At 45.3% G+C, this 25,109-nt stretch overlaps 1 protein-coding gene and 1 pseudogene across 4 annotated transcripts; both read left to right on the top strand.

Annotated features, from left to right (window-relative positions):
* Positions 1–5: 5 nt before the first annotated feature.
* Positions 6–14,873, top strand: ZNF175 (zinc finger protein 175). Of its 3 annotated transcripts, none has more exons than XM_003916008.5 (5): positions 6–239; positions 1,910–2,161; positions 6,117–6,243; positions 6,505–6,600; positions 10,766–14,873. In XM_003916008.5, exons 2-5 carry the CDS (start codon positions 2,090–2,092, stop codon positions 12,604–12,606), a joined length of 2,136 nt encoding a protein of 711 aa, XP_003916057.2. In that variant the 5' UTR covers positions 6–239; positions 1,910–2,089; the 3' UTR covers positions 12,607–14,873. The 3 variants fall into 3 exon arrangements, with proteins under 3 accessions (XP_003916057.2, XP_009193380.2, XP_009193379.2); XM_009195116.4 differs by having other exon boundaries at positions 59–239; positions 1,920–2,161; XM_009195115.4 differs by lacking the exon at positions 6–239 and adding an exon at positions 318–1,372.
* A 576-nt stretch (positions 14,874–15,449) lies between these two features.
* LOC101017714 lies at positions 15,450–21,690 on the top strand (annotated as a pseudogene). The gene is made up of 2 exons (XR_004180231.1): positions 15,450–16,575; positions 18,790–21,690. The product of XR_004180231.1 is annotated as a cytoplasmic tRNA 2-thiolation protein 1-like (transcript).
* The last annotated feature ends 3,419 nt before the right edge of the window (positions 21,691–25,109 follow it).

The raw sequence follows: 25,109 nt of genomic DNA on the forward strand, positions 1-25,109 counted from the left end.
GAAATCCTAACGGGAATGTAACCCAAACCGGAAGTGGCCTAGAGCGGCCATTTCGCTTCTGTTGTTAAGTGGATCTAAGCCTGTGCGGCTTACGGGAAGCTGAAGTGATTGGGAATATCAGCAGTGGGGGTTCTGTAGGGTCAGGGAGGGGAAGCCAGCTTTGGGTGAGTGATGAGGGGCTTGTTGCGAGGGGGCGGTGCGTGATAAAGGGATTTCTCGGCTGAAGACCGGGCTGTGAGGTAAGTGACAGGCCTGTTTTGGCTGAGCGATGGGGGGGGGGTTTCTGGGGTGGGTGAGGGGTGTTGTGGGGTAAGTGGTTTTTGCTAATTTTAGTTGGATAATTAGCTGGTTAATTTTCCCGCTTTTCTTGCTTATTTTCTGCTTGTAATAAGTATTTTTGTGACTTAAATTACAAGTGTACTTTAATACCGGATTTTATATTGGTCCACGAAACTTGCTAACTTGAGGACAGCGAACGTGCGTCTTAAGAGCGCCGTTGCAGATGGTGCTGGAGGACGTTCAGGGAAGGGATTCACTCTCCGTGGGACTCGAGAAGTCAGTGATTGATTGGCAGCCAAGAGCTTCAGAAGTTGGAGGCCTTTGAGGATCACATTGTAACACTCTCAGGGGACCAGTGATGGGCGACCTATAGTAATCAGTAGACTGGGGTTGCCAGTAGTAGCCTATGGCAGCCAGTTGACTGGAGGCATAGGGGGTTAATGATGGGGATTTGTGAGGGTGACTGCATTGCTTTCTAGGCAGTGAGTGTTGGGGTCCTTCAGGGATTGGTGGGTGGGGCAGTCTTGGCCTCTTCTTGGGTCCCTTCGATATGGTAAGGATTGGTAATTGACAGTTGAGCAGATCGACGATGGTCTCCTATTGGAGCATTTCATTTGGACCCCTATGTTGGAGATTATTTGTCGTTTTATGGAAACCAGAAAATTGTACTCGCTGGGAAACATTTCTTGGCTATCAGGGCAGTAATGATTTCAGAAGCCTGGGCCATGTCAGTGACTGGGAGGCATTATGGAACTTTCTGGCAGCCCTGTAGTCCACTCATTGGGGATTTCTGAAAATCAGTGCTGTCAGTGATTGCATTCAGGTGCGGTGGGGGCAACTTATTGTGGACAGGCAAGAAATGGTAACTGGAGGCCCTGATGCATGTCTGCAAATTTTCTGCATCAAGGTGGGGATTGGGACAGTGATTTTAAGTTTTAGCTCTAGTCAGAAGAGGCTGGTCTGTGTGGTGTGTTATGGATGGGGACTGAAAAGTCCAGAAGCTCAGAATAGGTACACCAGACAAAGCCACCTCCCAGCCTGAGCTCTATGAAGGCAACAGGAAGAGGAAATGGTGTTTCCGGAAGCTGGCCATGTAAGGGTGCATGAGATAGTGGGGACAGTGTACAGTTTAGAACAAGGCAGATGTGGGCTGATTCCGTTTTTCCATTTACAGACTGAGTAATCTTCAGGCTAATTATGTAACAGCCTCATTATCCTCATCCCCAAAATGGGTGTAATAATGCCCATGATATTTAGCTGACAATTAAATTGACAAATTTCTCTTTTTTATTCATATTTATCACTTGCCAGGCAGGCACTGAGGACTTGACAAGCTTCATCTTGCTTGAGTTTCCCAACACCTGTGATAAATACCTGCATTTTCATTTTGGAAACTATAACTAAAGTAATATTTTCACATTCTCTCAGTGAAAAGTTGGCAAAGCTGCAATGAATTCATCATTTAGTCCAGACTCAGTCTTTATTTTTAACCCTGACTAATAACTAGAGTTGGGCTTTCTGAACTTTGCCTACTCCAGGGTCTGACACAGTGACTTCACCTCAGTGCCCTCAGGAAATATTTGTGGAGTGAATGTTGAATGAGTGACCATGTACTCATTGCTTTTCCGAGGCTTCTGCAGAATCCCTGGGTCAGGCCACCTCATTGAGGCTGCAGGATCTCTCTTCATAGCCCAGCACGCCTCTCCACAGTGTCCCTGGTTGGAGAATCCAAACACGTATCCAGCTTCTGGCCCCTGGGAAAAGTGGAGTTGTCAGCAAGAGAGACCGAGAGTAGAAGTCCAGAGCGGAGATGCCTGCTGATGTGAATTTATCCCAGAAGCCTCATGTCCTGGGTCCAGAGGAGCAGGATGGATCTTGCGAGGTAAGCAGGGGCAGCCCTGGGGACAGTTCTCCAGAACGTGAGGGCAGACACAGGATGCAGCAGGCTCTGGGCTCCCTGCTCCTGAGTCAGTCTTGAGCCTCCTGTCAAGCGAGGACCACAAAGGCTGATGTTTCCACATTCATAGGCTATCTGTGTTCTAGAGGAAACCATAAATTGGCTAATAAAAGAGGATAGTAGAGGGTTGGCCTTGGGTCAAGAAAGAAGAAACTGTAGTCCCTGGTCTGATCAGAAGCCCCAGTCATAGGATGGAAAAGCTGACGCTTTCCCTCTAAGCACTTGTTCCGCTCCTTCATCCACCATTGGGTCTTTGAAGAATTTCAAGTGGTCCCCACCCAAATTCCTTGCTTGGTCCATGGGGATTGGCCCGTTTTTCCTCTGTTCTCATAAGGTGCAGAAAAAGCTTCCTTTGTAGTTTAGTCACAGGGAGGTAGAGCGAGAACAGGCTTTTAAGGACCATGTTGATTTTCCTGTTTAAAAAGGTGAATAAAAAATGCTGGAAAATAGTGTCTCGAGATTGCCCACAGATAGTCAGGATTTAGTAACAAGAAATAGTCAGGATTTAGTAACAAGAAATCAGAATTCTTGGTATAGTCAAGATTTCCTGAAATCCTAAATTATTCTGTGTATCTCTTGATGCTTTATTTACAAGTCTTTAAATAGCATATGACTATAGTAGTAAACAGTGCACCATTGTTCTGTGATAGGTTTCTACCCAAATTTACAGAGATGTTGTTTTTTAAAAAAGTATAATAAATATGTGTGTTATTATCCTGAACCAGTGTATCGTGAGAAGATTATATATTTCAGTAGCCTGTTAAAATCATCTCAACCTGCTAGAAACATTTGATAATAGAAAGTATTAAAAGAAGGGAACATTAACACAAAATAAATTGCACATATAAATCACTTTCAAAATTGTAAATACCCCAAATATTTAAAAGTCATTCTTAAAAGAAAAATTGAAACATGCAAGTTTAGGTGGGGTACAGTGGCTCAGGCCTGTAATCCCAGCACTTTGGGAGGCCAAGGCGGGCAGATCACTTGAGCCCAGGAGTTGGAGACCAGCCTGGGCAACACGGTGAGACTCTACAAAAATGCAAAAATTAGCCAGGTGTGGTGGCATGCACCTGTAGTCCCAGCTACTCAGAAAGCTGACGTGGGAGGATCACCTGAGCTTGGGGAGGTCCAGGTTGCAGTGAGCTGCAATCATGACACTACACTCCAGCCCGGACAGCAGAGTGAGACCCTGTCTCAAAACAAAACCAAAAAAACCCGTTTAAAACATGAAATTGTCTAAGTCTTTGTGACAGCAGTACAAATGCACAAACGTTTCTCTCATTTGCATTGATGTTGGTCAACCTGTATTTTCAGAACCTCTTCAAGTTTAGTGTTTTAGGACACATGTTCAATATAAGCTTTTTTCCTTTTTTAACAATGAATTTTTTTTTCCTGCTTGACCTGATTTCTAGTTTGTCATTTAAATCAATACTGCTGTCGCTAATTCAGATTTTCCATCAGTGTCTGAATTCATGTCAGAATATATCCCAGTACCATTCATGTTGTCTTCTCTTTGTGGTGTGTATTTCCCTCTGCTCTGGACAGTACTATTTTTATGTCGTTTTTATCTTTTCTAATTTGATGGAAATGAAGATACTATAGTGTTTTAATTTGCATTACTTTGTTTACAAACAGCATTTTTTTTCATAATTTTATTGGTCAGTTGTCTTTAGTGAGTTACTTTTTCTCACCTTTTGATTTATATTTTGGTTTGGATTTTTGGAGAGTTCTCTTTTTTTTTTTTTTTTTTTTTTTGAGATGGAATCTTGCTCTGAAGCCCAGGCTGGAGTGCAGTGGCACAATCTCTGCTCACTGCAGGCTGCACCTCCTGGGTTCATGCCATTCTCCTGCCTCAGCCTCCCGAGTAGCTGGGACTACAGGTGCCCACCACCACCCCCGGCTAATTTTTTTGTATTTTTAATAGAGACGAGGTTTCCTCGTGTTAGCCAAGATGGTCTTGATCTCCTGACCTTATGATCTGCCCGCCTCAGCGTCCCAAGAGAGTTCTTACATAGTAATAACCTAGGGTCCTTTTTGCATGTTTGTAAATAGTTTTTGTTACTTTTTCCTTTGAAAGTAGGTTTTAGTTTTATTTGAACATAGAAAAGAGGATCAGATGGTTTTGTGAAGCCTGTAATCTTTTAAAAGAGCTGTCACTTGCTGTATTTTTACCCAAGTTCCAGCTCCTCCCAGGCAATCACAAATCACATTTTACATTTTTAGCTAATTATTTCGGCATTTACCTCCTAATCTTTTAGTGACATGCCTATATTGCTGCCTCTTGGATTGTTAATTAACATGTTAATTAATTAAGAAACATGTCATTAAAAGGTTTGCTTTTACCCACTTCCTCATACTTTCATCCCCAACACCTGCTTTCCTTGCCCATCCTCCTCTAAGAACTGGTTCAGATTCTGATCAGGTCAATATTCCTTGTTCATTATTATGACTGTGTGAATCTATATTCAGAGCTGCCTGTACAGACTGTGATAACTCGTTGCCTGCATAACTTAAGGTTTTTCCCTGGAGCACACAATTTTTATGGATTATTTACTTGCCTATATACATGTTAATGTATTATACAATTTTCTCCAAGTGTGTACACACTCTCTTCATAAATTGAATTTGTTACTAGGTAATGGCAGCAGACACTCGCTATTTCAGGGACAGTTTTGTGTGTGTGTCCCAGTGCTGTGTGTGCAATGTGTGTGATCTCAGCTCACTGCAACCTCCACCTCCCGGGTTCAAGTGATTCTCCTGCCTCACTCTCCCGAGTAGCTGTTACATCATATTAGGTGCACTTTAGTATCTGGTTATCTCTCTCCTTGTGATAAAATTGATGATTGGGTTCAGATATTGTCAGCCCACTCCTCCATTATAAAGACCCCATCAGTCTTTCATATGGTTTTAGCAGTCATTGGTGATCAGTAAAAGTGATATTTTTGTTTTGTCCTTCAGGCTGCATTTATCATCTGTGGTACTTCTGTAATGAAGATCTTTCCATCATCAGTCCTTTCATGAACCTAATATTGGTTCTTATAGGAAAGATCATCTTGTTGAAATATTATATGATCATATCTCTTCCCTGCACTTAAAATCCTGAAATGGCAATCCATTCATTAAAATAATCTGTACCCATTATATATTCAGACACCAGCCCACTTCCTTGGAGCTTGGATGGTAACCACTTTCCAAACATGACATAGTCACCTCTTACCTTACACAGAGGTGTCTGCTTCTCCCTGAATTCACAGTATTTTCCTACCTCTCTACTTTTATTCATGCTCTTTTCTGGAAAATGATTTCCTTCGCACATCCTGCATCAAAGTTCTTACTTCCAGTGTAAGCTGCGCCAACTCTAAGTAGCATTACCTTCTACTGCTAGGTAGAATTTGCCTTTCCCTAATTTGCCCCTCCCCAACGGTGTCCTCTCATATATTTCTACCATGTTCCCTTTTTAACCCCATAGTTGAGCTTTTGTATTCACATGTCTTCCAAGTCTCTTGAGTTGCTGCAAGAGTAGAAGCTTATGTAATTCTATGTTGAGCACCAGGACCCAGCGTAAGTACAGCCTCACATGTAGTTGCTTCATCAACATCATGCTGGTTATTCCTAAATTAGCTAGAGGACTTAGAGGGAACCCATTTCTGGCCTCATTTTCGGAAAAAAAATATGAATAAATCAATGTAGGTGTACAGTGGATGGAGGATATTTCTCTAATTTTTTTAAATCCCTAAAAATGTGAAATAGGTGTTTGGTGGGAACCCTCTGTGATGGATCATGGTGAAAATCATTAAAAGCATGTTCCTCCTATGTGTGCCATCCCCACTCACCAATGATGACCTAATTCACAGTGAGCTGGGGTACACTGTTACAGGCATCACTGTCGTTTGAAGACGTGACCGTGGACTTCAGCAGGGAGGAGTGGCAGCAACTGGACCCTGCCCAGAGACGCCTGTACCAGGACGTGACGTTGGAGCTCTATAGCCACCTCTTCTCAGTGGGTGAGCACAACTGACCTGGGAATCTTGGCTGGATCCTGTTGAGGAGATTTCCTTCCTCCTTGTTGCAGGACGCAGTGGGATATCAAAGTATGTCATGACTCTTTCCTTGGTTTGCCCTGGATTGTTTGTTTCTTTTGGGCATCTTTTAGTATTACTTTGTGCCCATGTTGACTTTTCTAATGAGCCAGTGTAAAGCTTCACTGAATGGCCTCTAAAACTGAAGACGCTACACCCGAATCCAGTATCCTTTCTAATTAACAGGGTATCACATTCCCAACCCAGACGTCATCTTCAGAATGCTAAAAGAAAAGGAGCCATGTGTGGAGGAGGCTGAACTCTCACATCAGAGGTGTCAAGGTGAGTAAATTGTACCCAGGCAAATGTAGATATCTTTGCAGGGAACCACTACCAGTCTACCATACTACTCCATTCCCTCCATTCCCCCAGTGATGGCCCATAGGTTGCCTCCTACTCCCAGTTTCTACATCAAACACTGTAAATATTCTATAAATTCTGAATGTCCTATAGGGGCTACCTTAAGAATTTCCCAGTGGTAAATACTCAGGAATGGGATTGCCTGGTCCTGGAGATAAGTATACTTGACTAAGTCAACCATATTGCTCTTCTGATGGGCTGATGGGCTGCACCAGTTCACGCTCCCATGTGCAGTGCACAAGGATTTGCATTTGTACATCTTGCTTGCTAACACTTGGCATTAACAAAATTGGTGAATTTATAGCCCTACTGATGGGTGAAAGGGCTGTTTTATTGGTTTTTGTTTTTGGTTTTGGTTTTTTTGAGACAGAGTCTCGCTCTGTCACCTAGGCTGGAGTGCAGTGGCGTGATCTTGGCTCACTGCAACCTCTGCCTCCTGGGTTCAAGCAATTCTCCTGCCTCAGCCTCCTGAGTAGCTGGGACTACAGGGGTCCGCCACCACACTCAGCTAATTTTTTGTATTTTTAGTAGAGACAGGGTTTCACCGTGTTAGCCAGGATGGTCTCGATCTCCTGACCTCATGATCCGCCTCCCAAAGTGCTGGAATTACAGGCGTGAGCCACCACGCCCAGCCTGTTTCATTGTTGAAGTGTTCTTTTTCTAATAACTGAATGAGAGCCTCTCATCTTATCTGTTATCTGATTGGCGTTTTCATTTGTTCATTGCATTTTCTTATCATTTATCTATTTGTGTCCATGGAGTTTTCTGCCTTTTTTTTTTTTTTTCATGGAGTTTTTTTGCCCCTAATTTTATTGACTTTCTCCATTTCAGAAAATCAATATTGGTCTTCTTTTCCTCCCAAGTATGTGATTCTTACCTGACATAGCTTGTCAGCCCTGTTCTGTCCATATGGGCTCAGAAACACAGTCCTCTAATTTATTATTTTGGAATTCTTACCAGTTTTTTTTTTCTTTTTATTAAGAAGAAGGTGACCCTTTTTCTTAAGCCCAGTGGTATTACAACAAACTAGATCCCCATTTTCTCATATTTAGACAATGTTGTTCCTAATGATTTCAGTTTTTGGAGTTCAGTCAAGATACTGACAGATTTTATTACCCCCAAACATGGCTATTTTCTTTTTTCCTCAGTAGATATGATAAAAACATGCAGTTATTTCCTACTGTGTAGGATTAACAAACTCTTTTCAGTGAGATTGTCCTCATGGCCACGTATTTCCAATGTAAAAAATATACCTGAAGAGTTTTCATCACTCATGCTCTGCTCCATTGTTTTTGTATGTTGTTTAATGTTTTCTCCATAGACTGTATCACTTTGCACACAGTCTGCTGATTACTTTGTACTTTCTTTACTTAATCTTCATTATGTCAGTGTTCCGCATGAGGAAACCATTGTATTTAAGATACAGGATTAGGATTTTTGTATTTAGGATACAGAAATTATTGATTTTCTGAAAATGGTCAGGAAAGAATATTTCACACTATTTTAAAAGGATGCTTTAAATATTTGCTGAGATAAATTCAAAAGAACAGATTGTGTTTGGATGGAGAAGACAATGGCATTAAATGTTAAAAGCATTAGCCTTTGTGCATCAATCATGTCTATTTCATGAAAGGTTACTCAAAAAGTAAGTGTATCAACACGGGAAGCATGGATAGTAAATGCTTGTGAAGTTCAGAAAAAGTGTTGTCAGCCTAGAAGTGGAGTGACATTGGGAATTAATTTTAAGGACACAGTACCTGTAACTGGTCCACAAAGCCATTTTGAATTGAAACAAAGCAGCAGATGAAGCAGGCTAAATGGGAACAGAGGACATGAGAGTGTGCTTGCATTTGAGAATAAATTGGACTTCTTTTTTGCAATCAGCGTTGTTAGGCTGCGTTGGAGAGTTGTGGAAGAGCTTTTCAGTACAGTTCTGATAGTTTACATTGAACATTTCGGGCAGTAATTTAAGTGTTACCAGGTTCAGCAAGATTTTTATGACCTGAATAAAGTGAGAAGTTAAAAAGGTTTCAAATCTCTGCCTGGGGACACAGAGGAAGACTGCCAGAATAAATGACCACCCATATATGGGTAAAATTGCTATTTAAGAGTAAAAAATGAAATAGAAAACAAATAACCTGTTTTAATAAGTGGGAAAAGGATGTGAATAGACATTTCTTCAAAGATGATATACAAGTGGCCAATAACAGGAAAAAATGCTCAACCTCACTAATTATGTGGGAAATGCAAATGAAAACCACTGTGTGATATCCCTTTACATCCATCAGAATGGCTACTAGTAAAAAAACAGAATAACAAGTGTTGGCAAGGATATAGAGAAACTGGAATCTTGTGTCTTGCTAGTGGGAATGTAACACGGTGTAGTCCTGTGGAAAACAGGATGGTGATTTCTCAAAAATTAAACATAAAATTACTATATGATCCAGCAACTCCACTTCTGGGTAGATACCCAAAAGAATTGAAAGCAAGAACCCAAACAGCTGTTTGTACACTCTTGTTCCTCGCAGCACTATTCACAATATCCAAAAAGTGGAATTGTCCATTGGCCAATGAATTGGTAAACAAAATGTGGTCCATACATACGATGAAATATTATTCAACCTTAAAAAGGAAGAGGAATTATGAAACATGTTGCAGTGTCAATGAATCTTATCATGATGCTGAGTGAAATAAGCCAGACACAAAAAATCCAAATGTATCATTCTACCTATATGAGGTACCTTGAGTTCTCAATTCATAGAGACAGAATAAGATTGTGGCTGCCAGAGCATGAGGGACAGGGGGAAAAGGGAAATTGTTTAATGGGTACAGCATTTCAGTTTTGCAAGATGTAAAAGTTTTGGAGATCCATTGCACAACAGGGTGAATACAGGTAGCGCTACTGAACTGTACAATACAAAATGGGTAAGATGGTAAGTTTAATATTATGCGCTTCTGCTACAATAAGGAAAAGTTAACAATAAAGATTGTGTCCTTTTTTTTAAAAAAAAAAAAGAATGAAAGATGATTGAGTTTTTTTGATAGGACAAGAGTCTGGGATACAGTTTAAGTGACTGAAAGCGAAAAGAAACTACATGTGATGGTCATACTCAGTATTACAATCTGGTAGAAAAAGTAATAGTAAAATTTAGTAACTATTATTTTTATTGAGAACCTGCTGTGTTTTGTGCACTATACTAGTAAAGTGCACAAGATGATCAGGGACTCTTATTCTTGGCAAAAAACAAAACAAAAAACTAAACTAAAAAAAGGCATATTTGATAGCATAAAGCCAAAAATTCTAACAGAGAATAATTAATTTCAGTGGAACAAGGGTGAAACAAATTCTGGGGAACAGCTTGCTTACCCAGTCTTTTAGAATATCTTTCTGGGGAGATGGGTATATTCCTAAGTTCAAGAAGAAAAAAAAAATTGTAGCTTCATGGAGAGTTGGGGCATAGTCATTTTTTCACTGGTTGGCCATGTCAAGATAGGTGAAGCTTTAATAGTTTTCAGAAGGATGTACAGGGCCGATGTACTTGGCATTGTTTCTAACAAGTAAGATAAAGCAGGCAGATTGGTGAGGATTCATCTCTGAAAGTTAAGGAAGACCTACACACTGAGTCCCCTCCTTCAAGCCTTGGCTGTCCACAGATGTTGCCCTACAACGCTCTTGTCTGTTTTATCCCCTACTCATCCTACTAGATCTGGGTGTCCAGACCACTTGCATAAGTGGCCTCAGGTTGTTGAAATCTAATCCCCACAGATTAGCAAAGTGATCTTGGCCAATTACATAACCATTATGTGCTTCCTTTTCTTTGTAAAACAGGAACAGCATCATGACTGCCTCCCGAGGTTATTATGCAGATTAAATGAGTACTAGGCCATTGCCTGGCACCTGCTAAGTGCTATGTAGATAAGTGCTCATCATATAATAAGGGCTCTGTGTTTCTGCTCATTGTCAGCATCGTTAGCATCATTATTACATGACTCAGCAATTTCCTTGTATTCATTGTCAATCAGCTTCATACAGTTTCTCCTCTTTCCTGTTCATTGTGTCTATTTCATCTTCTCTTTCTCCTTTTAGAAGGGGAGTTTGGGCTTGAAGTCCCACAAAAGGAGATTTCTAAGAAAGCTTCATTTCAAAAGGATATGGTAGGTGAGTTCACAAGAGATGGTTCATGGTGTTCCATTTTAGAAGAACTGAGGCTGGATACAGACCGTACAAAGAAAGACAAGCAAAATCAAATTCAGCCCATGAGTCACAGTGCTTTCTTCAACAAGAAAACATTGAACACAGAAAGCAATTGTGAATATAAGGACCCTGGGAAAATGATTCACACGAGGCCCCACCTTGCTTCTTCACAGGAACAACCTCAGAAATGTTGCTTATTTACAAAAAGTTTGAAGCTGAACCTAGAAGTGAGTGGTCAGAATGAAAACAATGACACAAAACAGCTTGATGACGTTGTTGGGTCTGGTCAGCTATTCAGCCGTAGCTCCTCCCACGCTTGCAGCAAGAATATCCATACAGGAGAGACATTTTGCAAAGGTAATCAGTGTAGAAAAGTCTGTGGCCATAAACAGTCACTCACGCAACATCAAATTCATACTCAGAAGAATCCAGGTGGATGTTCCGAATGTGGGAGGGGCTTCACCCCAAAATCACACCTCTTTGCCCAACAGAGAATTCATAGTGTAGAAAACCTCCATGAATGTGGCAGATGTGGAAAAGCCTTCACGCCACAACTAAAACTCAGTGTATATCTGACAGATCATACAGGTGACGTACCCTATATATGCAAGGAATGTGGGAAGGTCTTTATTCAGAGATCAGAATTGGTTACGCACCAGAAAACACACACTAGAAAGAAGCCCTATGAATGCCATGACTGTGGAAAAGCCTTTTTCCAGATGTTATCTCTCTTCCGACATCAGAGAACTCACAGTAGAGAAAAACTCTATGAATGCAGTGAATGTGGCAAAGGCTTCTCCCAAAACTCAACCCTCATTATACATCGGAAAATTCATACTGGTGAGAGACAGTATGCATGCAGCGAATGTGGGAAAGCCTTTACCCAGAAGTCAACACTCAGCTTGCACCAGAGAATCCACTCAGGGCAGAAGTCCTATGTGTGTATCGAATGTGGGCAGGCCTTCATCCAGAAGGCACACCTGATTGTCCATCAAAGAAGCCACACGGGAGAAAAACCTTATCAGTGCCACAACTGTGGGAAATCCTTCATTTCCAAGTCACAGCTTGATATACATCATCGAATTCATACAGGGGAGAAACCTTATGAATGCAGTGACTGTGGAAAAACCTTCACCCAAAAGTCACACCTGAATATACACCAGAAAATTCATACTGGAGAAAGACACCATGTATGCGGTGAATGTGGGAAAGCCTTCAACCAGAAGTCAATACTCAGCATGCATCAGAGAATCCACACCGGAGAGAAGCCTTACAAATGCAGTGAATGTGGGAAAGCCTTCACTTCGAAGTCTCAATTCAAAGAGCATCAGCGAATTCACACGGGTGAGAAACCCTATGTGTGCACTGAATGTGGGAAGGCCTTCAACGGCAGGTCGAATTTCCATAAACATCAGGTAACACACACTAGAGAGAGGCCTTTTGTCTGTTCCAAATGTGGGAAGGCTTTTGTCCAGAAATCAGAGTTGATTACCCATCAAAGAACTCACATGGGAGAGAAACCTTATGAATGCCTCGACTGTGGGAAATCGTTCAGTAAGAAACCACAACTCAAGGTGCATCAGCGAATTCACACGGGAGAAAGACCTTATGTGTGTTCTGAATGTGGAAAGGCCTTCAATAACAGGTCAAACTTCAATAAACACCAAACAACTCATACCAGAGACAAATCTTACAAATGCAGTTATTCTGTGAAAGGCTTTACCAAGCAATGAAATCCTAGCGCATCAGCATATTCATAAATGAAATATACTCCCTCAGTTTCTTGAAGAAGAGAAAATCTCACAATCAGGTCTAATTGTATGTTACTTAATTCATGCTTCAATAAACTGTAGGGATGCACTGCATGAAGGGGGCTGGCCCCTCAACACCTGTGGGTATTTCTCATCAGATGGGACGAGAGACTGAGAAAAGAAATAAGACACAGAGACAAAGTATAGAGAAAGAAAAATGGGCCCAGGGGACCGGCGCTCAGCATATGGAGGACTCGCACCGGCACTAGTCTCTGAGTTCCCTCAGTATTTATTGATCACTATCTCTACCATCTCAGAGATGGGGATGTGGCAGAACTATAGGGTAATGGTGGGGAGAGGGTCAGCAGGAAAACATGTGAGCAAAGATCTCTGTGTCATAAATAAATTCAAGGAAAGGTGCTATGCCTTAATGTGCATGTAGGCCAGATTTATGTTTGACTTGACACAAACATCTCAGTGCATGGAAGAGCAGTATTGCCGCCAGGATGTCTCACCTCCAGCCATAAGGCAGTTTTCTCCTATCTCAGTAAATAGAACGTATGATCGGGTTTTACATCGAGACATTCCATTCCCAGGGACGAGCAGGAGACAGATGCCTTCGTCTTTTACTAATTCCCCTCAGCACAGACCCTTTATGGGTGTTGGGCTGGAGAACAGGCAGGTCTCTCCCTTCCCACGAGGCCATATCTCAGGCTATCACATGGGGAGAAACCTTGGACAATACCTGACTTTCCTGAGTAGAGGTCCATGCCGCCTTCCACAGTGTACTGTGTCCCTGGGTACTCAAGGTTAGGGAATGGCAATGACTTTTACCAAGCATACTGCCTTCAAACACATTTTTAACAAAGCACATCGTGCACAGCCCTAAATCCATTAAACCTTGAGTCAACACAGCACATGTCTGCAAGCACAGGGTTGGGGCTAGGGTTACAGATTAACAGCATCTCAAGGCAGAAGAATTTCTCTTAGTACAGAACAAAATGGAGTTTCTTATGTCTACTTCTTTTTACATAGACACAGTAACAGTCTGATCTCTCTTTCTTTTCCCCACACTGCACGTGTGAACACGACAAAGTCATGCTTTATTTTATGTGAGGGCAATTACCGAGAAAAGAGTAAGCAGAAATGTCCTTCTCTTAGTACCGGCCTCATTAAGGATTATAAATTTTCACCCTGGGAAGAAACCCTGACTAATGCATTGAGAAAAGCCTTTCTGTAAAGAATGGTACAAGACAGGTTGTTACCTGATTATTTATAGTAAAGTTTGTGGGAAATTATATCAATGATAACCCTGTTTGTTTTGGGATATATTTCTAAAGTGCCAATACAGTAATGATAGGACAATATTATGTGTATGTGTGTGTGCCTTATGTATATAAGCATATATATTATATGCAGGTTTAATATCCCTTCCCCAAAGTGCCTGGGATCAGAAGCATTTTGGATTTCAGATACTTAACAGATTTTGGAATATTTGCATTATATTTATTGGTTGAGCATCCCTAATCTGAAAATCCAAGGTGAAATGCTCCAGTTAGCATTTCCTTTGAGCATCATGTTAGAGTTCAGAAAGTTTCAGATTTTGGGTTTTCAGACTAGGGATACCCAACCTGTATGTACATATATTTAGGTATCTATGTATGTGTATATATGCATATGCAGACATATGTATATGGTCTGGTCAGCATATGTGTATGTATGCATACGTAGGTATGTATGCCCTCAGTGCAATGGGTTTGCAGCAGAATTCACTGCACAGCATTAGGTGTAGGTAGATTACAGTTATTTTTTAAGAGAATCTAATTTAATTGTTTTTATAAAAATTATTCCCTGTTGAATATGTCATGAGGTTGTATCAACAATGATTAACTCCTTTATTATACATACACATGAATGTACATTTTTAGTAAATGCATAAATGAGATTCTATAATGTTTACTGATCTTTATATTATAGCTTTTCTCTTCTTTCAGGATTAGCTCAGCTTGCACCTCCCTTTCCATCTCCACCATCTATAGTGAGCCTCTCCATAATCAGTGCCAACCATTAGTCTGGTTCAAGTCTCTGCATAGATAATCAGTGCCAACCATTAGTCTCGTTCATATTTTTACACAGGCCCCTAAACATACACACCAGGAGTCAACAAACTGTGGCCACTGGCCAAATACGGCCTCCCAGCTGTTTTTTTAAAATAAAGTTTTATTGGAACACAGCCATGTTCATTTGGACATGTATTGTCTGGGCTTCTTTCATGCTCCACTGGCAGAGTTGAGTAGTTTTGGCGGAGATCAAATGGCCCCCAAGCTGGAAACTGAAAATATTTACTCTCTGGCTCTTCACAGAAAATGTTTGCCAACACATGACACACACACAAACACACACACATTACTGTGCTCATAATCATATACCTGTGTAAGGACCCTTTCCTTGATTTATAAAACTCAGATCTCTTACGTGTGTGGATGGTATTTTTTTCATTCTACAATCCATGATGGGTTGCACACACATGTATTCTATGAGGTTGACCTGTCATAATTTATTGAGCCACTCCCACAGTTTTGATTACTTATTTCCCCCCACACACGTTTTTTGCTAAAAAAGGGAGAGGGGACTGTTATAAATACTTCTGAGACGCAGACCAGCATAATATTTTAAGTGCACAGGCCCAGGAGCTAGGTTCCTGCATTTGATTCCTGGCTCCACTCTCTACCCTCTGCATCTGCTGAGCAAGTTATTTGGTATCATCTATTCTGGTTTTCTCATCTACAAAAGGGAGATTATGATAGTACCCTATCCCCATGCATTTGGTGTGAGAAGTGGGTATGTGTTAAACCGTTGGAACTGCATGGACAGACCAAGTATCCCTGAGCCTGCCTGGCTCCCTTGTGCTGGGTGTGGGACTGTGGTGGGAGATTTCAGTCAGCTGGAAGTCTTTTCCAGAAGGGTGTTAGAGATGGGCACCCATGGCTTTAGTCTCCATACTCATACATACAGAGCATGGCCTCCCTCTGTCCTTAAGAGTCTCTGACCCCTCCCCTCACAACCTCTCTGAATAGTCAATAATATTTACCTTCTGATCAGGGCTGTAACATGGGTGGCCTCCCTGGAAGTTGTTACAACTGGTCCTTAATAGACACCCTCACCCCTTTGGATAGCACACAATCTAATTCTGGGTATAACCTGTTTGCTACTCCCTCTCTTCCCCCTGAAATGAGCTTAAGTTCCTATTCTTCTTGGTGCATAATGGGTGCACTCCAGGAAGACTTCCTGGAGGCAGTGGCCTTCTTAAGCCAGAACCCGTTTATAACCCATGTATATAGCAGCAGCCTGCGCACAGCTGCCCCTGGTCTATTCAGGCAGGGGTGCTATCTAGGGAACTCCTCAAAGAACTCCTCACGTGTAACCCGCCTCCTCTCCCGGTCCCGGAGAAGCTGACCCTTCCTGCAATGCCCGCCCCGTCATGTACCTCCTGCCACGCGGCACACGCAGCCCTCCTCGGGACAAGCGCTGTGCAGTGCCTCCTTCTGCGCCGCCTTCGAGGCCAAGGTGCTGCACACGGTGCTTGCAGGCCGCCTGCTGCTGCCCGCCGCGGTGGTGGCCGTGGGCGCCTCGTACGGCAAGGACTCCACAGTGGTGGCGCACGTGCTGCGCGCTGGCGCCGCGCCTGGGCATCTCACTGCAGCTGGTGGCCTTCGACGAGGGCATCGGCGGCTACCGGGAAGCGGCGCTGGCGGCCGTGCGGCGCGCTGGGAACTGTCGCTCACCGTTGTGGCCTACGAAGACCTCTTCGGGGCTGGACGGTGGACCCCGTAGGCCGCAGCACAACGAACTCCAGCCGCAGCCGCTCCTGCTGTACCTTCTGTGGGGTGCTGCAGCGCCGGGCGCTGGAGGAAGGGGCGCGCCGCGTGGGAGCCACTCACACACTGACCGGTGAGAACAAGGGCGGCCGCAGTTCTGCGTGATAGAGGGAGTGGGGAGCATGCGCAGGCAATGGGCGGTTCCTGAAAGGGGACTAGGGCGCATGCTCCAGAAGTGGGCGAGGAGACCCTGGGAGTGGCTTAGCGGCAGGATCTCAGTAAGGCGCTGGGGAAATACACATGTGCCTATTTGGGGCCAGAGCCTGCTGAAGGCTCATGTGGGTAGTACGTGTGCCTCCCTAGGATGGAGTAAGGCAGGTTTTTCAAGCCTCTGGGTCTCTGCCATCATCTTAGTACACACACTGGCAAATAGAGGGGTAGAGGGGCTACCCTGTAGGAGCTAAGGCTGGAGTACTCTGCTATTATTATTATTGTTATTATTTTGAGATAGAGTCTTGCTCTGTTGCCCAGGCTGGAGTGCAGTGGTGCAATCTAGGCTCACTGCAACCTAGGCCCCCCCGGATTCAAGCGATTCTCCTGCCTCAGTCTCCTAAGTAGCTGGGATTACGGGCGCCTGCCACTACGCCTGGGTAATTTTTGTATTTTTAGTAGAGGGAAATGACTTTCTTTGTATCTCCCTTTACAAAGAGAGAGATGTGAAGAGGCGTCTCCCATCATGAGCCATACAGTCTGAAACGCTACGGTGTCTCTTAACTCCTTTTCTTTATAGGTTTCTCTCCGACAACTCTTATTTTTTCCCAATGATTACTTTAATAAGTAATTATCGTCCATTGACTAAATACCAGATACAAGCTGTGTAGCCTAGAGCAGATTACCTAACCTCCATTTCATCTTTTTTAAAATGGGGATGTTAATAATATCTGGGTCCTTGAGTTGGAAAGTACTTGAGTTATATATAAGGCACTTAGACTAGAGGCTGAAAAACAGTAAACATGATGTAAATGTTTGCTGTTATGACAATGCACAAGAGCACAATACAATCTGTACTCCTGCCTGATTTTCACGTATGTAGTTATAACCTGACAAGTGCTACTACGGAAAATTACACAGAACATGTGAATTTATATCAGGGGATCCTAGTGACGGGGAAAAGGTGGGGATTAAAGAAACCTTTCCTGAGTGAACTGAGACCCGAAGGCTCAGTGAATAACCAGGTGAAGGATGAGTTGGAGTTTGGGGGAGCGGTGTTCTGAGCTGAGGACACAGAGAGGCAAAGGCCTTGAGGAGGGGAAGTATGACCAACTTGAGAAGCCCTAAGAAGAACAGCAAGCATTTTAATATACAGAGTCAAGTATAAGATGACAAGATGCAGAATAAACATGGTTTCTATTTACATTGTATGGCGACTGGTGTGTTTGTATGCACTAACTTTCTGGTCTTTCTAAACCTCGTTATCTGTATTCCCAGAGGCACTTGTGTCTACAGCTCTCTTGAGAATCCCCATTAGATGGTCCTTTTTTCTCCTGTGTTGTCTGAAATACAGTTTTAAGTGAGGCTGAAATGGTTTGCAGCTTAAAGCATTTTTACCCGCTATGTGGAAGGAGAGCTGGCGAAGGGCCTGGTGTACAGTAGGTGGATGGCAAATGAGGGCTCCCCCAAGGAACTTGTTTGTGTTCCCTTCAGGTTTTCTGTCCACCTCCAGTCTCCATCTGGCTGCTCCATGGTGCCCGGGAGTCTCCATGGTCCGGTTTCCCCATCAGTGTCTCTTCCCCCTCCCCCTGCCCCTCTCTGTCTTGGGTCCTGGCGGCCCCGCTGTACCCTGGGTTTCTATGTTCCGCGCTCCTCTCCCCGTCTCTCTCCGGGTCCTGGCGGCCCCACTGTGCCCTGGGTCTCCGCTCCCCGTCTTTCTCTGGGTCCTGGTTGCCCACAGTGCCCCAGGAGTCTCCATGGCTCTGTCTCCCCCTCCCTGTCTGGATCCTGGCTGTTGCACGTTGTTCGCGGGTCTCCATGGCTCGCTCTCCCCCTCCCCGTCTCTCTCTGGGTCCTGGTTGCCCACAGTGCCCCAGGGGTCTCCATGGCTCTCTCTCCCACTCCCTGTCTCTGGATCCTGACTGTCGCACGTTGTTCGGGGGTCTGTCTCCATGGCTTGCTCTCCCTCTCGCCGTCTCTCTCTGGGTCCTGGCGGCCACACTGTGCCCTGGGTCTCCGTGGGTCTCTCCTCCCAGTCTCTCTCTGGGTCCTCGTGGACCCTTGGTTCCCCGGGGGGCTCCCTGGCCAGCAGCGCCCTCCGCGCCCCACCTCACCCGCTCCCGTCTCTCCCCAGCAGGTCACAACGCCGACGACATGGCGGAGACCGTGCTCATGAATTTCCTGAGAGGCGACGCGGGGCGGCTGGCCCGGGGCGGGGGCCTGGGCTCTCCGGGCGAAGGGGGCGCCCTGCCGCGCTGCCGCCCGCTGCAGTTCGCCTCGCAGAAGGAGGTGGTGCCGTACGCGCACTTCGCCGCCTCGACTACTTCTCCGAGGAGTGCGTCTACGCGCCCGAGGCCTTCCGCGGCCACTCCCGGGACCCGCTCAAGCGGCTGGAGGCTGCGCGGCCGTCGGCGGTGCTGGACCTCGTGCACTCGGCCGATCGCCTGGCGCTGGCCCCGGCCGCGCGGCCCCCGCGCCCCGGCGCCTGCTCCCGCTGTGGGGCCCTGGCCAGTCGCGCGCTCTGCCAGGCCTGCGCGCTCCCGGCCATCGGCAAGGGCCGCCGGCGGCTGGACGAGGAGGCGACGCCGGGGACACCCGGGGATCCGGCCCGGGCCCCCACCTCCGAGACTGTCCCCACCTTCTAGCGACTCCGGGCCTCCCGCCGGGATCCGACGCCCCCTGGTGGGGGCTGCCTGTAAATGACACTGTGAATAAACCTGTTACCTTACCGGGCCTTCCATGTGAGGTGGGAGGGGGATGGGGGCCTAGTAACCTGAAACCCTGAAGAAGCTAGGACCCCAGACTTCGGGGTTTCAGGGAGGAAGGGTCTTGAGCTGGGCTTCTGACTCTGAGGGAGGAGGGGGCTGGGTGACCATCCTGGGTCTGAGAGAGGAAAGGGCCAGGACTAGGGCTAGAGGAAGTGGGACTGGAGACCCCAGGCATCTGTGGCTGAAGAAGGAGGGCCTGGGGTCGTGGACTCCTGGGTCTCAGGGAGGTGGGGGCTGAACACCTTGTGATTCCTGAGCGAGTGGGGGTTGGTTGGGGACCTCCTGCCCAGTGCCTCTGCTGGTTCTGGGTGCGCTCAGCATGGTCTTGACCCTCCTTGAGCACCAGATTCCTGATGTTTCCTGTTTGCCCGCAGTGGGGTAAGCGGAGTGACATTACCTGATGGACACACGCCATTCACAGCCCCCGTCACGGTGCCTCCCTTCCAGCGCTTCGTGTGCAGGACGCGCTGCACCCTCTCGTTTCGTCTCCACTACGGCCTCACTGGCTGTAGCCTGAGCCGCAGTAACTGACCTGGGGGCTCCCACCAGGTTGGCCTGGCTCCAGAGCTCTCACAGATTTTGGGATTGCCTTTCCCCCATGCTATCCTATCCTCATCCATCACCACCTGAATCTCTCTTGTCATAGATAAGGAGGGGCTGGTGGGCTTTGCAGACCTCTCAAGTTCTGAAGGCAGAGCTGCGTGAGCCTGAGTCGCGTCTTAACTTTTCTGACCTTCCATTTCCTCCTCTGAAAAGAGAAGCAACCCTCCCTCTTCACTCCCCCGACATCAGAGTACTCTTGGGAGGATTCAGTAACTTGGTCGTTCATATTAAGGTTTGGCCACCAGGGGGCTTTTGCTTTCAGGATTGCTGCTCAACTGGTCCTGGAAGGAGTGAGGCCCAGAAACTTCCTGCCTGACCTGTGGGAGATTTAGTGTTCTCAGTCCCACCTCCGAGCTTTGCTGACTTGCCTCCCTAGTCAGGAATGCCTTCCCTTTCCCATCTGCCTGCTCAAACCCTCCAGGGTCCTTGTAGAAAGAGGACCTTCCTGATTCTCCCCTCCCACCCAGTCCAGGGCATACGGCTCTCCCAAACCCTACCACGTAGGTCCCCCACCCATAGGTCCTATCCTGATTCTGTGGCCTTCCAACCGTTTTGGGTTATGCTCTCCCTAATTAGACTGATCATTAAGGGCAAAGACCAGACCTGTCTCCCCACTGGACAATACAGCATTATTCATCCAAGAAACATTTATTGAGCATATAATGTGTGCAGGGGCTGTTCTAGGCACTAGTGAGAGAAAAAAGACCGAATCTTTCATGGAGCTTACAGCCTTGTGGGAAAGACACTTATATAATGTCAGATAATTAGTGCTGTGGATACGAAATAACATAAAGGGAAAAGGTGTAAAGAGGTGTTATTTTAGTTGTTATTTTAGTTTGAAAGGCCAGGACCTCTTTGAGAAGGTGACTTTGGGGGCAGAGATCAAATAAAGCAAGCGAGGTTTCTAGCCATGATAGAGTAGCTAACGTCAGAATAACACTTCCACACTGAGACTGAGACGAACTGGAAAAACAGGACACACACGTACACACACACACACACACACAAAACAATCTGAAGACATTGGAGAGCTACCAAGTTGGCCAGGATCCAAGAGAAAAGGGAAGCTCATTCTCCTGGAGGGGCCAAAAGGCTAAGGAAGCAAGCAGAAAGCAGAGGCTTAAGAGGATGGGAACCTGAGTTGAGCTTTCAGTAGTGTTATGGCTGGGGCTGGAGAAAGAAATCATGGTGGCCAGGTGCAGTGGTTTATGCCTATAATCCCAGCACTTTAGGGGGGCCAACATGAGAGGATCACTTGAGCCCAGGAGTTTGAGGCCAGCGGGGGCAACATACAGAGACCCTGTCTCTACAGAAAAAAAATTAATAAAATTAAATAAATACAAATAGATTCTAGAGCCTGGTGCTACCAAGGTAGACAGGACTTGAGGGACCAAAACCCTGGAAGGAAGGGAAGATCACTGAGGTGAGCCCAACATACCTAAACTCTACTCTTAGGAGTCTGATGGAACTGGGTAAACCAAATGTGATGTTCCAGGTCTGATAAGGAGAGGCCCAGTAAACACCCCAAACCTTCTGTTAGGACTTAAGAAGGGTTACAGATTAAAAGTAAGGGTTGGCCAGGCGCGGTGGCTCACACCTGTAATCCCAGCACTTTGGGAGGCTGAGGTGGGTGGATCACGAGATCAGGAGATTGAGACCATCCTGGTTGACATGGTGAAACCCCGTCTCTACTAAAAATACAAAAAAGTATCCGGGCATGGTGGCAGGCACCTGTAGTCCCAGCTACTCAGGAGGCTCAGGCCAGAGAATGGCGTGAACCCAGGGGGCGGAGCTTGCAGTGAACAGAGATCTCACCACTGTATTCCAGCCTGGGCAATAGAGTGAGACTCTGTCTCAAAAAAAAAAAAAAGTAAGGGTCAACTGGGAGTAGACCTGCCCACAAAAAGACCAAAATTCATCTTCAAACTCACTCAGCCTGGGGCTGGCTTAAGGGATCTGTCTCTATTCTACTTGCTAGAAAGCAAAAGTAGGGTAGCCCTAGCCACATGAGCCAATTTATCTTTAAATTAATTAAAATAAAATCAAGGATTAAATCCTCAGTCACTCTAAATACCTGTGAAGTGCTCAAGACCACCAGATTGAACAATGCAGACACAATGCTTCCATCGTCACAAAAGTTCCTTTGCACAGTGCTGTTCTAGACTGTCCTAGAATCCAGAGGAGGAAAATTTCAGTCAGAGCTCCAAAAAATCTCTGCAGTTTTTCAAACAAAATACTGGAAATTCAACTAAAAATGAAAAAGTTTACAAGAATACCAGGAGATATGACAAAATAGTTGAATACCAAGAGGCTGGGCATCAAGCACAGATGTAATTACAGGTGTTCTAGATATGAGTTTTAGGTATGGACTTTAATTGTCATCATGTGAAAATAGATGCTAAAATGGAGAGTTTCAGCATTGTATTGGATTACATTTTAAAAAGAACCATTAAAACTGTGAATGTGACGAATAATAATAAAGAACCAGGCAGAATGGAGTAACTAGTAGCAGACTTACCCTCCTGCTGTAAACAACTATAAAATAGCATAATGTATTAGGCAATTTTCCTTGCTTTGCTCCACATGCAGGCCGGCTTCCCAATTGCCAGCCCTGGGGATGACCTACACCTGCCTCAAGTATACCACCACCTGCTTGCCTGTGTGCTTACAGAGGCAGTAGCTACATAGGCAACAGTTTTCCATAGAACTTTCTGAGATCCCCCTTCGGGTTCCCATGGTAACAGTGGACATACTTGGCTTTTCATACATCCCTGCAAGCTCTATCTTGCCCACCCACACCTGTTCTTCAATTGAACTGCTTAATGATGCTCTCATGATCATCCTGCCTTCTCCAAAGCATCACTTTCCAGCTCTACCACATTTGCGTTAAGTTCTAGGTCCTCTAGCAAGCCCTTTATTCTCATAAAACTCTTGGTGGCTGTTTCCCTGGCCACACTCTTGTCTGGTGCAGTGATAAAAATCTATATTAAAACTCTGAGTCACATTATCATTTTTCAGGGCATATTTACTCTTGCTTGTGGCAAGCAGACCACTTCGATTTGATCAGATATTGAGGAAATTTGGTCTGGCTTTAATCCTTGTGAGGTATTATCTAGTTCCAGCTCATCCTTACTCTACAAGGTCCCAACCAGAGCACTGCAGTGTTTGCCACAGCCCCTTTTCCTTGGCAAGCCCTCAGCCATAACTTTTATCATTCTATCTCGCTGAGACTCAAACGTTCTACTTTGCTTTTCAGACTCTGTTTGGAATCAGCAACCTACTTCATCTGAAGGGTTTGGTTGTGGAAGGCATGAAGGACCCTGAGCTGAGAGCAGAGGACCCAGCTCAGGGGCTGATGCAGAGGCACTTGTGATACCATACCCTCCCAGTCTGTGCCCCAGGTCCTCCCTCTCCCCAAAAGTGCTGATGCAGACACCTGACATTCACATCCTAGGTATCCTGGAATCTGGGTGCAAGGGGGCTCTGACTTCACCATGTCAGAGCCTGCTGAGGATATAGGACACCCAAGAACTGTTACTGGCAATGGGTCACCCTGAGGCACACCTCGCTCCACCCACTCACCCACCCACACTTATTGTGGTTGTGATTATCAGAAGAGCTTGCACTTTACACTTTCCTCACTCCAGGATCCCCAGATGGTCTCAGATCCAGTTCGTGGCTGTTGGTTCTGGAAAGGGGCCATCCTCACCTGGATGTTCCAGTACCAAACATAACAGAGTCTAAAATGTGAAAGAAGAAGGCAATGGCAAATCTACCTTCTCTAAGGCCTCCAAACTTGCAATTGGCCCCCAAGCATGAGAGGTGCCCAGATGTGGGACACAGCAACACCTAAGTTCTCTGTGAGTAGAGCAGTACTCTACCTTTCACATTTAGAGGTTATGTTTTCTATTTGTGACAATATCTCACAAAAGTCTTCTCTTCACGAGGGAAACATGTCATGCTCCTCTCCTTCTTGGCATCTCTGTTGCTCAGTGAAGGTCCCCAAGGAGGTGGAATCTGCCTACGGTTCTTGGTGCCTCCTCTGCAGCTTTTGATCTGTTCTATTTGTGGAAATAGGAGAATCATGGAAATAGAAATGTTGACCTCTTCCACAAACCAAAAGACATAGGCTCTTCTGGAGTAAGCACAAAAATTTCAAGATGAGAGAAGGTCAAAGCATGAGGATACAGAGGTACTTTGTCCTGTACCACATCTTCAAATCTCAGACCTGCAACTTCTATCCTGCATATTTCTCCAAGCTGTACCCCAAAATGAAGACCAAGGACCTTCTCTGAAGTCATATTTCCTGCAGTACTCTTGCCCCTGCACATGCACAGCAGGGGTAACAGCAGCATCTTGGGTTTGGAGCGGGGGGAGTCTGGGACTCCTGACATCACCTGATGAGTTTCTTCTATCTGCAGATCAAGGCAGCTACAGAAAGAGGACAGCTAGAGATTTTTCCTGGATTGGGCTGCTCCAAGTTCCTCTCTCTATTAGGAGTCCTCTTCCTCAAACAACCACCAGGGAAGTGAAAGTTGACCTCCTTTCACCCCAGGCCTACTGATAACCTGTTCAGTGCCCCCTGCCTTCTCATTCCTCACTCAGATGTGGCCTCCTCCAGGCATCCATTCCTACCTCTCCTCAGAAAATTAATGGGGCATGCCCCACCTCTTCTCTGTTCACTTGGAACTCTTGGAGATCTCTCTCAGAGCAGAAGAGTCTAGGAGCCCTGAAACTGAATCTTCTGCCCCTCCACCCAGTCCTAGTCACACAAGAAGTCACAAGAAGGTGGAACTGAAACTCACCTGCAAGGGGGCCCTTCATTGTCAGAGACTGTGACTCAGAACTGAGGGCCTGGCTCCAGCTTCACACTTGGCTGTGACATTTGTGGTTTTTCTGGTGTCAATTTGAGTTCAAAAAGTCACTGAATTTTTGTATGTCTCCTTGCTTATTCTCAGGTTTCTGATAAGCCCTTCACTCACACCTTCAGTGTTGAGTCTTGACTTCTTTTTTTTTTGAGACGGAGTCTGCTTGTGTCCCAGGCTGAGTGCAGGCGTGGTCTCGGCTCACTGCAAGCTCCGCCTCC

Source organism: Papio anubis, chromosome 20, assembly GCF_008728515.1.
Source record: "Papio anubis isolate 15944 chromosome 20, Panubis1.0, whole genome shotgun sequence".
Taxonomy (NCBI): Eukaryota; Metazoa; Chordata; class Mammalia; order Primates; family Cercopithecidae; genus Papio; species Papio anubis.